Source organism: Rhamphochromis sp. 'chilingali' (assembly GCF_963969265.1).
Source record: "Rhamphochromis sp. 'chilingali' genome assembly, chromosome: 1".
Taxonomy (NCBI): domain Eukaryota; kingdom Metazoa; phylum Chordata; class Actinopteri; order Cichliformes; family Cichlidae; genus Rhamphochromis; species Rhamphochromis sp. 'chilingali'.
In genome coordinates, this window is record NC_137929.1 from 34,883,458 (window position 1) to 34,900,566 (window position 17,109).

At 43.4% G+C, this 17,109-nt stretch overlaps 2 protein-coding genes across 2 annotated transcripts; one reads left to right on the top strand and one right to left on the bottom strand.

Annotated features, from left to right (window-relative positions):
- The first annotated feature begins 5,064 nt into the window (after positions 1 to 5,064).
- Positions 5,065 to 7,873, top strand: naa38 (N-alpha-acetyltransferase 38, NatC auxiliary subunit). The gene is made up of 3 exons (XM_080890035.1): positions 5,065 to 5,180; positions 6,303 to 6,477; positions 7,420 to 7,873. The coding sequence occupies exons 1-3, from the start codon at positions 5,142 to 5,144 to the stop codon at positions 7,542 to 7,544; spliced, it is 339 nt and encodes a 112-aa protein (XP_080746161.1). The 5' UTR covers positions 5,065 to 5,141; the 3' UTR covers positions 7,545 to 7,873.
- Positions 7,874 to 7,978: 105 nt separating this feature from the next.
- dnajc3b (DnaJ (Hsp40) homolog, subfamily C, member 3b) lies at positions 7,979 to 15,966 on the bottom strand. The gene is made up of 12 exons (XM_080889909.1): positions 15,499 to 15,966; positions 13,605 to 13,715; positions 13,295 to 13,419; positions 13,114 to 13,188; positions 12,885 to 13,028; positions 12,531 to 12,712; positions 12,323 to 12,442; positions 11,078 to 11,183; positions 10,777 to 10,897; positions 10,406 to 10,538; positions 10,139 to 10,287; positions 7,979 to 9,472 (listed from the first exon to the last, which is right to left on the bottom strand). The coding sequence occupies exons 1-12, from the start codon at positions 15,581 to 15,583 to the stop codon at positions 9,327 to 9,329; spliced, it is 1,497 nt and encodes a 498-aa protein (XP_080746035.1). The 5' UTR covers positions 15,584 to 15,966; the 3' UTR covers positions 7,979 to 9,326.
- Positions 15,967 to 17,109: the final 1,143 nt, after the last annotated feature.

Sequence of the window (17,109 nt, forward strand, 5' to 3'; positions counted from 1 at the left end):
AATCCGACAGACTTGCCTGGTGTCACTGTCACTTGCCAGATCACACGCAACAACTCTCGCTTTCTGCATTGCAGACCCCGACACAAATCTATCAAATATGGCCACCTTATATTCTCCGGAGCCCCCACCGTTGTGCTTCAAAAAAAAAAAAAGAAATTATTTTGGAGCAGCAGCAGTAGGGTTGGGCACGCGCTTGTATATATACTTGTGTGTGTGTGAGCGTGTGCGTGTGTATGAGTGCTGGGGAGGGATTGAGAGAGAGAGAGAGTGAGTGAGAGAGGGGGGTTGGGAAAATCTGCCGCAGCCATGCCCAGACTTACATCAGATTGTATTGCTTAAAAAATTAACTACTTGTGGTGGGGATGGAAACAGGTCGGGGTACGCAAAACCGCGTTTCCACCTCTAGAAAGCACCGCGAGAAACGGCTCCAAGTGCGCACGCCGTCTCTCGCACCGGCGTTTAAAACGGCCACGAGAGATTTTCCGAGCTCTCGCTGTAAAGTCGCGCTCTCGTTACCGCCGAGCTGTGACAACTGGATGGCAGTAAGGCCATGGGAAGGCCTAGACCCCGGCCAGCCCTCGGGGCACTTTTGTTTTGACAAAAGGAATTTTGATTTGCTTTTTTTTTTTTTTTTTTCCGCATTCAAGCCTCACATAGAAAATCAGGGTCAGGCAGGAAACTGTGACTTCACTAAAGATTCAAATATATGGTTTAAAAAAAGAATTTACATAATAATATCTTTTTAAAAGGCGCATTATGTTTTAAAATACATGATTCCTATTTCATTTAAAAGAGATATTGAATAAATAATGAACAAATTACACATTTCTTGCAATCTCTTGTTTCCCAGTGAGCCGATATCTAGTAGCAGTAGACCCTTGGTCCCTTTAATATCTCAGCACCTGTGTTCCAATAAGCTGCTCATGTCTTTACTGTTTAATTCGCTTCAGCAAACTGTAGTCAGCCCTAGAGTGTGTGAACATTTGTTCAGAGTTAGAGGGAAGAGTGTGAAATTTTATTTATAAAGTGCTAAATCACAACAACAGTAGACTCATATAAAGGTAAAGGGTCTTTATCTTTATATGAGGTAAAGGCCCTACAATAATACAGAAAAAACCTCAACAATCACACTACCCCCATGAGTAAGCACTTGGTGAGAGTGGGAAGGAAAAACTCCCTTTTAACAGGAAGAAACCTCTACCATAACCGGGCTCAGAGAGGGGCAGCCATCTGCTGCGACCACTTGGGGGTGAGGGGAGGAAGACAGGACCAAAGACGCACCGTGGAAGGGTTTTATATGTAGTAACATTTGCTTTTTGTATTTTCAGCCTTTATTTTGAAAGGATAGTGCAGAGACAAGGCAGGGCAAGAGTGGAGGAAATGGCCAGGGGGCAGACTCAGACTGTGCAGCTGCAGCAGCCTTTGGCATACGGGTCACCTGCTCAACCAGCCCACAGTTAAAGGGCCACCCGCCCAGTATTGCCTGAGGTTTGAGCTACCTGAGGAGGCCTTGGGGGGTCAGGCCACACCAAAGTCAAAAGGCCTTTTACACTCCATTCAGTTTGCATGCTGAGCACATGCAAATAAAGAAATGCAAGCATTGTGAATCCAGGCTCACTGTTACCTCAGTGAACCACCTTTCCAGTCTTACTGACCACACATTGTGGTTTACACCATAAGCCACATGTACACACATTGACACACACACACAGATATGTCATCCACTGTTAAACAACCTAAGGAAGTTTTATATGAAGATAACTGAAATGTTGCAGTGCAAGCACGCCTAAATCTCCCTGAACCTCACCACGATACAACCTTCTCTAACCCTCCTGTTGTCCCAACAGATCTGTAAGTGAACGCAGGAGGGGGGAAATGTGGAATTATAAAAGTGTCCGAAGCTGAAAGACATCCCGACCACACGGCCGACAACTCAGGCAGCCTAGCCGTTGTGACATCTCATAAAGCCTCCGCGTCTCCAAGTTCAGCGCTCCGTCTATGCTATCTGTCACTCTGTCAGCTGTGGCTCCCACACCAATAACTGGGTATCGTGTAAACAAGCATTTCAGTTACGCCTCGCCTGCTGAGCACGCTCCTCCTCCTCCTCCTCTCTCTGCTGCTGCAACAGGTGCTCGAGCTGCTTCGGCTCAGCTCGCCCCGCGCCCACAAATGAGAGGAGAGGAATTTAATTAGTGTCTGATCCAAAGGCCACATCTGCCAAGAGAGAGACGGCGCAACGCAAGACAACATGGGCAGAGGAGACATGTCTGTGTGTGTCAGTGCAGGGAAAGTGTATCACAGTGTGTGTGTGTGTGACTGGAGTCCCCCCATCCACCCACCCACTAAGCCTCTGGCCACTGAGGTGTCTGCGGTTGCCAGATTGAGAGGCTGGTGATGTGGAAGCTGTGTGTGTGTGTAGCTTACATACCCTAACCCACACTACCTATGTGTGTGAGTGAAGTATCTGTACTCATAACCGTGCATGTTTCTCACTATGCTATTGCAAAAGAAAAAAAAGGGTGAAAGCAGCCAGGGCTCTCATGTGCCGTAGGCCCTGACATACTGCGCTACTCTGCTGTGACTACCCGCCTTCCCCCTCCCCGCCCACCCGCCCGCCGCTACCAACACTCCCCGTTTGGCAGGGAGACATGTCGAGGATGAGAGAGAAGCCTCCCCTGGGTGCTGCGCTCCAGCTAACCCAGATTTTATGCAGTGTGACACACAGAGGAAGACACCGGCTCCTGAGCTCCATTCAGAGCTGAGCTGTCTGAACTGAGGCGACCCGGGGAGCAGATAATGCTTAAATAAGAGGCGTGCAGCGGGGGCCAATCCAGCAGGCGCTGGTGTGGGATTGAATTAGCAGCAGAAGAAGTGCTGATCAGTTGAGTTTTGGCTCAGCGTATTCCCTGACCAGTGAAACACTTGTACCGGTAATAAAGTGATAAAAAGTAAAGGTGGGACACAGTGCTTTTTGGGGTTTAATTGTGCCAGTTAATGGGCTCCAGTTGTGGCCGTCTACATTGAGAGATGATGATTTATGGGAAAGTTTTATCAGAGACATAAGAGGGAGAGGGTGATGAAAAACTCCTGAACTATCTAACTACATCAAGACTAAAGGACATAATCAGCAACATCCACATCCACCAGATAAAGTGTGACACATCGAGGTTTAGGGTTAAGGCTTCTTTGGACAGTAAAAGAAAGTAAATCCTCACAGGTTTACTTTTAACTCATGAGGCATAGGTCATCATCTGTGATTATCATTCTAACCTAAACTATTAAAATGTGCCATTTTAAGTGTCCCAAGAAGCTGGGACGGGCTCCAACTACAACGCTGAATCTGATAAGCAGAAGGAGCTAGATGGATGGGTGTGTGGATAGGATGTGGTTCTCTCCAAAACACAGCACTAGGGTTAGGGATGCCATTGATAATGACTTTAACCTCACATATTAAAAGCTTTTTAATGTGGGTGCTCCTACACTTCTCTGCAGATGGGTCAAAAACACAAAATAGCCTTCTTTTGCATGCTATGCGTGGAGTTTTGAAGGATAAAGAGGATACAAACCTTTAGTTACGACTATGATGCCAGTCATCCCTCTTCTAAGGATTCAAGATACCATCAGCACAGTCAGCAGCAAGGCCAGCACTCACTGCCACTACAAGAAGATCTGTGGATTACGACTTTAGTTCAGATTAAAAAAAAACTATGCACACCACCTAGCTGAGGCTCTATTTTCACTCTCATTCATTTCATTCACATAGAGATGCGTCGATATACAGTGAATATATGATGAAATGCTGCTGCACAAGAGTATATCTTCTACAAAATCATGCTTTTTTAAACATCAGTAGTTACATCTGTTCCGGGTCGTTTGCTGAACAGTGTTTGTCTGATCTTATGATATTGTATCTTAACTTGATCTTTCCTTTCTCGGGAATGACTCACATAAATCTTGACTCTAAATTCTTTTTAAAGTCTTTTAAAATATTTCACGGCGATAATAATTAAAAAAAAAACGCAGGAAAACGTAGGAACTAAATAGAAAAGAAACTATTAGCCCCTCCTTCAAACTCTACTTTGAGAGAAAAGTGCAAACCAGATATTTATATTCACATGCCAACATTCCAGTTTTACATCATCTGTCTTATCCAGTGTGTAACATTTAATCTATGCGGTCATTTAGATTTTTGGCACTTGAGAAAAAGAGGTTTACTATCATAGTGTTTCTTCTTCTCTCACGCAGCTTCTCTGTTCTCTTTTTCCTGTAAGTAATTGGGTTTCATGGTTCTGTTAGATGTTTGGCACCGTGGATCTTTTGCTTATTGGTTCCTCTACAGTGTGTGTTACAGTTCATTTCATTTGCAGTTATGCTGACAGCCTCTCTCTTTACTTTTATTTTGAGTCAAATTAACTTGACTGCTTTTATTTGTTCTGCAGATATTGCGACTTTGTTGTTATTGTGTTGCCATAATAGTGCAGTGAAAATGATATTTTTGCGACAATCATAACCACTGTAATGACTTTAGCAGTTTCCCCCCAGGTTTTAAATGTGGTACTTTAGAAAGGATTTTTAAGTAACACTTGGTAAGTTATACAAGTCATCTTTTCAGTGAAGCTCGTGGGTTAAGCAACGCGTACAAATCAGATAGAAATCTCAGTGATTTTATCAGTGTTTTTAAAGCGATGTGTCAGGAAATGAAGGGAAAATGATCCTGTAGCGGCCACCTGTGGCGACGGTGGGAACATACAGGCGAGCTTTAAAATGCCACACTCCAAATTCTCCAGACTTACCCGACAATAAAACTCTGAACACGTAATAGTTTTCGTTTTTGAAAAGTATGGGTATATGAGTTTTTAAAAGGCTTTAGCAAACAGTGCTAAAACGAGGCTAATGGCGTCTTTGATCAGTGCCAGCTGGTAGTTCCTCTTAAAATTATTAAATTTACAGACTTAAATGTTAACTTATTATTATTAATATTTATCATTTAAATAATGTAAACTTTAAAAAATTCTAGCAGCATCCTAACGGACCTCCCCTTTAAGAGAAAAAAAAAAAAACTGGATCGTTTCCGGTTTCGCTGGTCCGTCGATGAAATTGCTCCGTAAGCAAATGCCGGAGGAGAAGAAGAGGTGCAGGTTATGGCCACAATGATTGAGGAAAACGGCCCTTCGACTCACGTATGTGTTTCTCGTTTTAATTTTTCAGTTTGTCTCGGGGTTTTTGGTGCTGTTTAACATGTCAAAACTGAGATTAAAAAATAGTTAAACTGAAAAGTATTTCAACATTGTCATTGCTTCAGTTGTAGCCAATTCGTTAGTCGGTGGCTAACAAATTAGCTTGTACATCTGACCTGGTAACCTGCGTTTATTTAACTGTTTATATGAACGACAGACTAGAGATTCACTATGTGTTGAGTTCTCCTCACCAAAATGCAAAGTTTGGTCATTCTGTCTCAAATCATTATTTTTTCCTCGACCGTCTCAGATTTACCTAAACATTTTATAGTCCAGAGTTTGGATATATATAGTGATTGTTTTAAAATGTTAGCTTCATATATCATTTTTTTTCAATATATATGTTTTAAGTCCCATCCACCTACTTTCAGGCCTTTTTATAGCTCAAAACTATTAAAAATAAAATCCTTACATTTCCACAGGCCTTCCTTTCTGTAATTTGTAAAATGCAGTAGTGACAGTTTCCAAATGGTATATTGATTCATTTCACAGTACTGTAACATAAAACAAGTAGAAAGCTTTTAAACATGAAATTCTTGGTCACAGAAATTAAGAAAATGTCATTTTCATTCAACTTTTATTCTGTGTTTAGCAAACATGACAAGTTGTACCAGGAAAAAAAGATATCAGTATGTATTAAGAGATATGAGATTTAACAGGAGTGCATGGAATTTATTTTCTCACATTTTATCTAGCTAATCCTTTTTTTGGTTTATGTGTCCCAAAAAAGATCCCGATTCCCTTTCATGGTACGAAACACCAGTGCAAATTTCACACATTTTTCTTTAATAGTTTTTGAGATATTCACATTCAAACACTGTCGGATTTCAAAATTTGGGGTCAAAAAACATTATGAAAGTGGGTCAATGGAGAAAAATGTATACTAAGAAGTGTTTGATATATGAAGCTAAAATTTCACAGCGGTCATTACATGTGTCTAAACAGGGCTTCTTTCAAAAAATATATAATAATGGATTAATAATGTGCCAAGTAGTTTGTTAAATAATAATTTAGCCCTCAGCTTAGGTTTTATTTTGCTCACTTTCCCTTATTGTCCTCACCCAGGAGCAGTCTGAAGTGTCCTCATCATCTCAGGCACGGCAGAAGCTGGAGGGGCTCCTGAACAAGAACATGAGGATCCGCATGACAGACGGACGGACTCTGGTGGGCCTTTTCCTCTGCACTGACCGGGACTGCAACGTCATCCTCGGCTCAGCTCAGGAATTCCTTAAATCCACAGGTACGCAGAGGCGACCTGAGCACAGCGTCCACTGATGCCTTAGACTCCGTATAAAAAGGCTGTTCTGCTCTTTTTCACACCTCGCACTTTTTATGGTGTTGTATTATCAAAGCATCTTTGAAGTGTCTTTCCAGGAAAGATTTAAACACACAGGTGTGCTATCAAACTGTGACTTTACTCAATGCCAAACCATCTTAAAGGTTATCAATAAAGCTAAAAATAATACTGATCAGAACCAGCAGCTGTGGGAAACTCATACACGATGCTTTTGTCATTCAACATGCTCTGTTGGAGGAGATGTGGTTACTGTGGAGGCCATTCGAGTACAATGAGTTCATTCTCATGTTCAAGAAACCAGTTTGAGATAATCTGAGCTTCATGGCATGATGGTTAGACTGGGGTTATAAAGGGGTGGGCATAGTCAAATACCCCAGTTAGGCTGCAGGTATTTAGACTATGCTATGTTGGTAGCCAGTGGTACATTGCGGGGTAGCTCTTTAAACAAACGTCTGAATGTCACAGTATAAATTGAGACTCATCAGACCAGACAACGTCCTGCTTTAATGTTTCTTTTGTTGTTATTGGGCAAAGCCCTGCTGTTCTTTCTGTATGTGCTGTTCATTCAAAGGTGCTCTTCTGCATACGTTGCTTGTAATGAGTTATTGTTGCCTTCCTATCAGCTTGGATATTTTCACTTTTTCAGAAATTTCTCTATGAACCACACAGATGGTCGTGTGGGAAAATTTCAGAAATATTCAGACTAGTAGAGCCCCTTAAATCACCTTTCTTCCTCATTCTGATGTTTACATAACTACATGTCTAAATGCACTGATTTGCTGCCATGTGATTGGCCGACTTGGTATTTACATTAACGTGCAGGTGTGCTTAATAAGGTATCACACAGTAAGTGTAGTCTGACCTGTTGTCTCGTTTTCTTTTCAGACACATTCTCCCAGAGCGAACCCAGAGTCCTGGGCCTGGCCATGATTCCCGGCCACCACGTGGTGTCCATCGAGGTGGAGGCAGACAGCCTGGACGACACACAGGGATTCGGAGCTAACCACTGACGGAGCTCCGTCTGTTTGGACAGCATTCATGTGACTGAGTCCTGCCGAGCCAGACTCTAGGCCGTGGTCGATCCCAGGAGAACGGACGACGTCAGTCTCTCGGACTCTTTGGACGCAGACCTTCTGTGTCGATGTCGTGGATTCAGTCAGTCCCTCGGCGACTGATGAAAGAGTGCGTTTGCGTCAACTGCTGCACAATGCAGCGAGTGCAGAAATGGTGTGGGCGTGCATGAGGTGTGAGTAAACGAGAGCTTACTTGTATGTGTCTCAGTGTCTGCAGTGCCCGTCTTTATTACAGTGTGTTTTAAAATAAATCGCCCTATTTGAGACTTTGTGTTGCCGTCCTCGCCTCGCTTTAAAACACAGCAAAACAAAATGAGCAAAAATGCGTTTGTTTCAATATTTTAATACACTTGAGCTTGTCAGCTGACTCAGTTTGGCAACAGGAAAAAAAAAGCCTCCAACAAAAGAAACCCAGAAACAAAACCGTCCCACTCAGAGTTAAATACAAAGAGAGCCTGTCACATTTTGTTCACACAATCAAGCAGTAGAAGCTGGTTACAGTCAGTGTGTCCTCAAGTTATTAAAGACAAAATAACTTAATTTGTGCTAAAAAATAAAGTCTTTAAAAACATCATCTCGGTTCACCTGTGTGGCCCGTGTGGCTGCAAGAACCTCATTTATAAACTGTATGAAGTTCGTATGTGTCAGTGCGACCCATTGGATAAATATTATCCAAACATGCTGCTCGTGAAGTAGATATGGTGTACCTCGGGAAAAATAAAGCAGCAGCTCAGACACGCTTCAGTAACACCTATTTATAAATGAGGTTCTCGGATAGCCACTGAAGACACACGGGAGTGTGTGGAAGGCTTTTCAAAGGCCTACAGTAACATTTCAGGAGTGAAGTGGCCTTTTCAAACAAAGTAAAAGTGCAAGCTTTCGAAACGTTTCCTTGAAAGGAGGAGGGAAGGAACAGAAATACTCTAAATGTCAATGCAGTCATTTGCGGCTGTTTTTCTAAACTTTTTTTTTCCACTTATTTTGTGCACTTACATCCATAATGTCTGCCCCTGGATATAAATGAACATCTCCAAACCAAAATTCACACAGAATTATTCCAATTAGCTATCAGGAGGCGCTGATTTAAATTTAAAAATATACACGTATACATCACAGAGCACCTACGCTGACTTCAGATCCATAGGATATTGAAATTCTTACACCTACAGGTTTCCTGTAGCGGTGCTCGAGTTTCACCATAAATATAGCTCAACAGCCACAGGTCTAATGATAAATATAAAAATCCTGCTTCTCTAGTGTAGAGACGTCTCGACGTGGTAAAAAATAGAGACTGAAAACAGTAGACCTTTAAAGAATACTGCAAGCAAACGGACAGACGTACAGATTTCCAAGCAAAGAGTCACGGCACTAAAAATAAAAAGGAGGCGCCGAGTAGCGCTTCAAAGAATGGCACAAAGAAAGAATAAGAGCGGACACTGCTTCCAGCCGTCACACATTTCCTACGGAGCTCGTCTGTAGACTTCATTTTCTTCAAGCACAACGTAATTTATGAGTAACCACAGGTAGGTCCTTTGATTTTGTGGTAAAAAGTCCAAAATAACAAAAAAAAGTTTGCGAAAACCTGCGTCCAGGCTGACGCAGAGCTTTTGAGGAAGACTCGTCCTCCAAAATCCCCCGAAGGTTTTTTCCAAAGTATCCAATCCACCTAAAACGACACTACCCCCCTTCCCCGCCCGTGTGTTCGTCAAGTCCTGCTCTCTAGTTGTACTGGAACTTGAAGTGGAAGCTGCCGCCAGATTCAAAGGGGTTGAAGTGAAAAGGCCAGCCCTGCTGACCTCCGCCGCCTCCTTGCTGGCTTTCTGGGTCCAGCGGATCCTCGCCCGCATCAAACTTCTGTCTCATTTCTAGGAAAAAAAAAAAAGTAATAGAGAACAGGATCGTTAACATTTTAGTAAACGATCAACATCAACTAGTTTGGACTTGGTTTGACAAACATCCATTTTCTTCTGCTTTTACAATTCTATTCAATTTTTTACAGGACCTGTGATGATGGTGAACTTGAACTTAGGTGCCACTGTGCTGCCCCCTACTGTCACAATACCAAAATGACATCAGTCTATTCATCAGACAAAACCTGACAGTCAGTAAATGTTTGTTCTTTGACTGCAGAGCTGCAGTTTTAACGTCTGCTGAGCAACATTTTTTGGTCTGTTTTGTGAAAAGAAGAACGAAGCCGCTCGTTTCTTTCACATGAATGTTCTCATAGCTCAGCTTAACTTCATTTCTGAGAAAGCCAAACTTTCTAAATTAGCCCAACTAATTTTAATGCTTGTGTTCTGGACTGTAATACATGCTGCTCACCATGCATTGCTATTGGAGTTTTCGGAGACTTTTCAAGTCTATAAGTGGAAGAAAATGAATAGATGGATGTTTATGGAGACTGTTGGAATTTGTGACTTTCCCTCTGGGATGAGTAAAGTATGTCTAAAATCCTGGAAATTCTTTAAAATCAGATATTGGTGGTGTGGAAATGTGGCTGTAAAGACTAAATAACAAGGCTGGCTGCTGACCTGGATCAGTAAGGACCTCTTTGGCCGATGCGATGTCGATAAACTTCTTTTCTGCTTCTTTCTTCTCGGCCTCAGACTGGAAGTTGTCGGGGTGCCACTGCTGTGCCAGCTTCCTGTACGCCTTGGTGATCTCCTGCTTGTTGGCACTCCTGAGGAAGTTTCTGAGCGTTAGCGGGCCCTCTTATAATATTGACGGGCGTTGACTTTGGCATCAGAAAAATAAAGTAAACGTGTAGTGTTTATGTTGAAGCTGGCTGGACTGGTTACCTGCTGACACCGAGGATTTTATAGTAGTCCCTCTTACGAGACTGCTTGAGCAGCCTCTGGGCTCGGTCCAGCCCCTCTTTGATATCGTTGCTGTCGCCGTCGAACTCTCTCGCCTCCTGGTAGTCCTCCACAGCTGCATGACACACAAGGGATTTACAGATTACTCCTATATATTATTTGTACCACATATCTGAGGCTAATTATGTAATATTGTTTTACTTTAATCATCAATTATCAATAAAAATCTTCTGATACTGCGTGTGCAGTTCTGAGATGGAAGCTGTGTCTATGGTTACGATAGGCTCATGACATCATAACAGGACATAAGCATGGGATGAGTTGAGTTGCATTCATTGAGAAGACTGTGTCACCTTTCTCGTAGTCCTGGTTGAGGATATAGGCCTCTGCTCTGTCTCTGAGGACGTTGGCGTTGCGGGGGTCTCTCTGGTGGGCCTCCGAACACACGTCTATCGCCTCGGTCGCTGATTTAATCTGGAAATGATATGAAGCAAAAGGTGAATGATTACAAACTAAGACTGAACTCTAGTGAGAACTAGGACAGTGCGTTTGCAAGGAAATGATGATTTATTTAGAGGTTCCACATCTTCTGGGGGATGTGAGAGGAGAAAAATGAGCATCGCTTCGTGAGAAAAGCTGCCGTCACTCTCCCACCTTCACAAGACAGAAGCAGATCCTCTCTTTGGCCAGGTTGGTGTAGTACGGGACATTAGGCTCCGTCTGCATTACTGATTCATACTTTTCTATGGCTTCTTGATGCCTAATGGGGAGAGAGAAACACAGTTAAAGGTCAAAGCACTTAACATGCTGTGGCACTGAAGCAGTTCACAGCTTACAAGCTGCAAATGTACAGACGAGTTAGTTATTATCCCACCTATGAAAATAAAATAAGTGCCGTTAAAGAGAGCCAGGACTTTCAAACACAGCATTTCCAAACATGCTTGTTTTATTTTGGATGCTTACATTATTTTACTTTGGGCACAGAAACACAAATATGTCATAAAAACTACCTGCATCGACATTATTAGCCCCCCTGCTGCTAATACTCGGTTTTGTGTTCTCTTTGCTGGTTAACAGCCTGCAACTGTTTCTTCTAGTTCTCAATAAGGCTCTCACGCGTGTCCTGAGGAATCACAACTCACTTTTCTTTGATGAATCTCCAGCGCCTCCAGATTTTTTAAGTCAGGGCTTTTGCCCAGGCCAGTCAGGGACATTCACTCTAGTCTTCTGGAGCTTGTTCTTAACCCTGAGTTTTAGGTCGTTGTCATGTTGTTCTGGGGTCTTCTTAGTTTCCTTTCTCTTCCAGGCTTGTTCTGCACTGTGTGGCTCTCTTTGAATTTTGCAATGATGCTTCTCGCTCCAGTTTTTAACACTTGGAAAACGCTGTGATATGTTTGCATATCGCCTCCTGCAACGTGAGCATCGGCCATTCTTTTTCTCAAGTCTAAACTGTCTTCTTTTGTCTTTGACCAGCTGTCTTCTCATTGACAGCTCAAACTCTTGCTGAAGTTTTTTGCTGTGTGCAAGTTGGACGATAACCCTCAGTTTTAACTTTAACTTACAAGCTGAGCATTACAAGTTACAGCAAATCATTGCACAGCAGTGGTTTGTGGTTTTTTTAGGGGGCTAATAACACTGACTCTGGTATTTTTTCTTCTTTTATGAAATTATTCTGTTACTGTGTGAAAATATTTATAATTTATGCTTTCTAAAGAAAATGCTGTGTTGAAAATCCCTTGCTCTGTTAAAAGCAAAGGGAAAATTTTCATAGCTGTGCTAATAATTCTGCCCTCATTTGTATAGGTTACACTTTCAGAGGCTGAGACTATAGCTGCCCTCTGAAACTCTCATTTGCATGCAGGTGGAAGCGAAGTGCCTCAGCCCAACAGAAATACCCACCTGCCCTCCTCAATCAGCTCTTCGGCCGAGTCCAGCTGCTTGCTGAGCTTCTTCACCTGCTTGTAGTGGCTGAAGCACTCCTTGTCGTCCTGGTCGAGTTTCAGACACTCTCTGACGTTGCTGCGTGTGAATAGATGGAAAAAGTGAGACTTCATTTGCGTGGCTGAGCAAGCCAGACCTATTTGTTTATTCCAGGAACGACGCTCACTTGAGTGACTCGTGGTGGTCGCCGAGGCTGTAGTGCAGCTTGCCGAGCTTCAGAAAGGCGGCGCGGTTGTCGTTGCGAAGCCGCGTCGTCGGCGTGAGATCCTGGATGGCTTTCTGTGGATCTCCCATCCGGATGTAGCACTCTGCGCGGAGCTCCCGAGACTCCGGATCCCAAGGAGAGATCTAGAGGAAGACGGAAACTTTTTATAAATGAGCAATCAGCTCAAAGATCATAGTGATTCCTTTAATAACTAAAATGCTGAGGCATTAAAATCAGATTTGAAATCACACTTTGAAGCAGCTGGTATTGGTAAGATTGTAAATGAAAAATAAAATTAACCAACAAGACCCCTACCTCTATAACTCTCTCCAGCACAGTGATCGTTGTGCTGTAGTCCCCTTGGTGGTACGCGGCCTGGGCCTCCTCCTGCAGCTCCTCCAGCTCGTTCGCCTTCATCAGCTGGTTCTGAGCTTCCTCGTTGTCTGAGGACCGCTGCAGCTGGAACAGCAGGTACATATTATTGTGGCAAACATACGTGGGAGAGTGATTTAGGACTGCAAAAGCAGCACGTTATAAAACCTACCACTGCCTCAAAGTCCTCCCGTGCCTCCTGCGTGCTGCCCTGCTTCAACAGGATGTTCCCTCTCTGCAAGCGGGCCTGAAAAATACAAACAGATGAAAAGATAGGATGACGAAGACTCTGAAGAGGGCAGAAGAAATGGAATATGATAGAAGACATTAAGAAAGGCTAGCGAGTGACCTACAGCCAAGAAATCGGGCTTGAGTTGGATAGCCTTGGTCAGATCTGGCAGGGCAGATTTGGACTTTCCCATGGCCAGAAACACTGCAGCTCGCTTGTAGAAGGTCAGGTAATTCTTAGAGTCACCCTCTGGAAAATGCATCATCACAATTTATTCATTTTTATTTTAACAAAAGCAACAAACACAAGCTTTGAACCTCTAAACTCTTTTACCGCACAATAACACACCTTTCTCGACTGTACAGACAAGCACCGACTGTGTAGACTGAAAATGTCAGCCAGTGGCAAGAACGTGTCTGTGTGTGTAACCTTACCCACAGCAGAGTGGTAGTGGGACAGGGCTTCAGCCAGCTGACCAGCTGCCAAAAGTTTGCGGCCCATCTCCAAGTGGTGCTCAATCTCAGCCTGAGTTTCCCCAAAGACGCCTGTAACATAAAACTGGGTGTGAGCCTCGCTGGAAACACTGAAGAGGGACAACTTTATAGAAGGAAACCACAGTGTAGCCCAGTGTTCTTTGTGTGTTTGTCTTTTGTTCACAGGGATAGCTCAGTAGGTAGAGTGGTTGCCCCATGATCGGAAGGTCGGGGGTTCGATTCCCCTTAACAGCTACCCTGAGGTACCCCTGAGCAAGGTACCGTCCCTACACACTGCTGCCCGGGCGCCCAATGGCTGCCCACTGCTTCACTGAGTGAATGGGTTAAATGCAGAGAGCAATTTCCCCACGGGGCTCAATAAAGTACAATAATGTAATAATAATGTACACACTTGCACCTCTCTTCTGATGACAGAGGCTGCACAAGCTCAGAAAAAGATTCAAAACGCACAATCGAGCTACGGCATCCGACCAACAACCTAACTTGTCTCCGAACTGCTCAGCCTGACCTTTCCCTCTGATGTACTCATTTCCACTCTTTTCCATCCTCCCATGAAACTCTTAACATCTTCACCTCAGTCTCCTGTCTTTATACCAGAGCGATCATCTCAGCAGGTCTCCCTACTATCTTCTAAACCATCTCTTTCACCGCTTTCCTTTTTCACTCATCTTCACCCACTCCCTCTCCCTTATTCACCTCTTATGCACTTTTATGCTAAATATTGCACAAGTCACATTATCAAAATATATTTTAACTACCTAAAGTGAAAGTACTCATTACACAGAATGGCACTTTTCAGAATCATACACATTATATTAGTGGATCATTGCAGTTGAGGACTGTTTTACATCCTTCTACATTGCTTATAGGCATTGATCTATAATAATGCAGTTAATCTTCAAATGAATAAGCGACTAAAGTCTTAAAATCTCCATCTGCATCCAAAATATAGTGGAATAGAAGCAGAAGGTAGAGAAATACTTAAATACAGTACAATTACTGTGTATTAAACCTCACCTTTAGTAGTAAAGTACGCAGTTAAGTGTAGAGCTGAAAGTAATTTAGCGCTGGCGCGGAACGAGGGAGGGGTGAAACTAAAGAAAACCGATGTAATGAAAAGTGAAAGTGGAGTATTACTGCAAGACGAAACCTTATACAATCAGTGTTTTTAAAATAACATATAAATGTAACTGAACTATAAATATTACTAAGGGCAGAGGCCTGACACAAATGGTAAATGGCCTGTATTTGTATAGCGCTTTTCTAGTCCCTAAGGACCCCAAAGCGCTTTACACAACCTGTCATCCACACATTCACACACTGGTGATGGCAAGCTACAATGTAGCCACAGCCACCCTGGGGCGCACTGACAGAGGCGAGGCTGCCGGACACTGGCGCCACCGGGCCCTCTGACCACCACCAGTAGGCAACGGGTGAAGTGTCTTGCCCAAGGACACAACGACCGAGACTGTCCAAGCCGGGGCTCGAACCGGCAACCTTCCGATTACAAGGCAAACTCCCAACTCTTGAGCCACGATCGCCACAGGTAAAAGCAGGTGGTGCTGGGACTGTAAGTCCTCACTACGCCCCTGGTTGTAAGGATGCTGCCCTTGGAAACATCTTTTAAAGCCTTCATGTTTAACTTTTACAGATTAATAGCCGGTATCTTTAAATCAGAGCAACGATATAGTAATTACTTTTTTGTATTAGTATTTTAAGAGCAGTTTCGGGGTCAGTAATTAAGCCGGCTTGATGAATTTTTAGCACTAAAGACGACAAACAAGTGAGTAAGCAGGCTGTTTTTTGTTTTCTTTTAACGTGAAGTGGGTCTTACCGTCCAGCTGGATGTCCAGGATGACACACAGCAGTGACAGGGAGCACAGGACCCCGCTGAGTCCGGCCCGCCGACACGGCTCCATCTCTTCCCGGATTCACGCTTTAACACCGGAACCAGCCAACTTCACAGCTCTGCGTCCGCTTCGACTGAAAGCGCCTGTCTGTTTCATTGAAATCTGCCTGTTATTTATTACACCCTCATGGGTCTCCCCTCTCTACAGAACAGCTACGACGGTGTATTTACGGTCCCAATCGGACAGTATTCCGTGTAGAAATGAGTCGTATCGCTGAAAGGTTCCTCCCCTCACAAAAGAACTAGCAGCTTAAATTCACTACCCCGCCTGAATTAATTATTTTCTAGACTCGTTTTAAAGTTAAAACGACTAGTCTGTTGCTGAAGCCGAACAGCTGACCGTCCTTACACTTTGTAAACGAAACCTTGCCCCTCTGCCAGAGCCGTCCCCGCCCTATCTGCTCTACTTTTCCATGGTTGGTCCGCGAGGTGCACATCCGTGTTCGCCCGGAAACGTGGGCTGCTCTCATTGGATAAGCTATTTTAACAGTGACGCTCCCACCATGTCCCTGCATGGGCCCGGCAGCCTGCACACTGCGGCCAAACGTCACCACGGGGTATGTAATTGACAGTGGTAACACATGACGACGTGTTATGCAACGTAAAACAACCTGCTGAACAGGCCCAGTCTGTGTTTTTACCTCAAAGAATGCGAAATGCAAAGAATGCGAAAACCGTAATCATCCTGTCCTAATAATAATAATAATAATAATAATAATAATCGATCATGATAAATCATCATTTCTTTTAGTTCTCTGCAGGTCTATAAAGTTTTGTCATTTAATAACTTAATTTAAAAGAATCCTGAATCTTCATTTTTGAAGTGATTTACACTCACTGGCTCACTCACTTCATAGTTATACCGTGTGGTACAAGGTCGGACATCTTTTTGCCTTTTAAGAGTAAGATCGACCTTAATTCATCATAGTACGGATTGAACAAGGCGCAGGAAGCATTCCTAAGAGATTTTGCTTCATACTGACATCACGCATGATGTGCATCTTCTGTTCCATCCCAAAGGTGCTCTATTAGTTTGAGATGGGGTGACTGTGGAGGCCATTTCAGTAAAGTGAACTCATTGTCATGTTTAAGATGATTTGAGCTGTGTGACATGACACGCTATTGTTGTCAGCAACAATAATCAGGTAGCCTGTGCCATACAAATGAAGCTCAGGTGTCTAAATGGCCTAAAGCATGCCAAGAAAATATCACACACCATTACATCACCAGCAGCAGGACAAACGCTGATACAAAGCAGGATGGGTCAATGCTTTCCTCTTGTGTACTCCTAATCCCTACCACTGTAGCAGTTGAAGCAAATTGAGACTCATCAGTACAATCATCTGTTGTCAAGTTTTGTTGTCCATGCGTAGCCTCAACATCATGTTAGCTGACATGAGTGTCACCCATTGAGGTCCTCTGCTGCTGCAGCCCATCTGCTTCAGTGCTCGATATGTTGGGCATTCAGAGACTTGGTTGTAACGAGTGGTTATTTGAGTAACTGTTGCCTTCCTATCATCTGAAAACAGTCTGGAC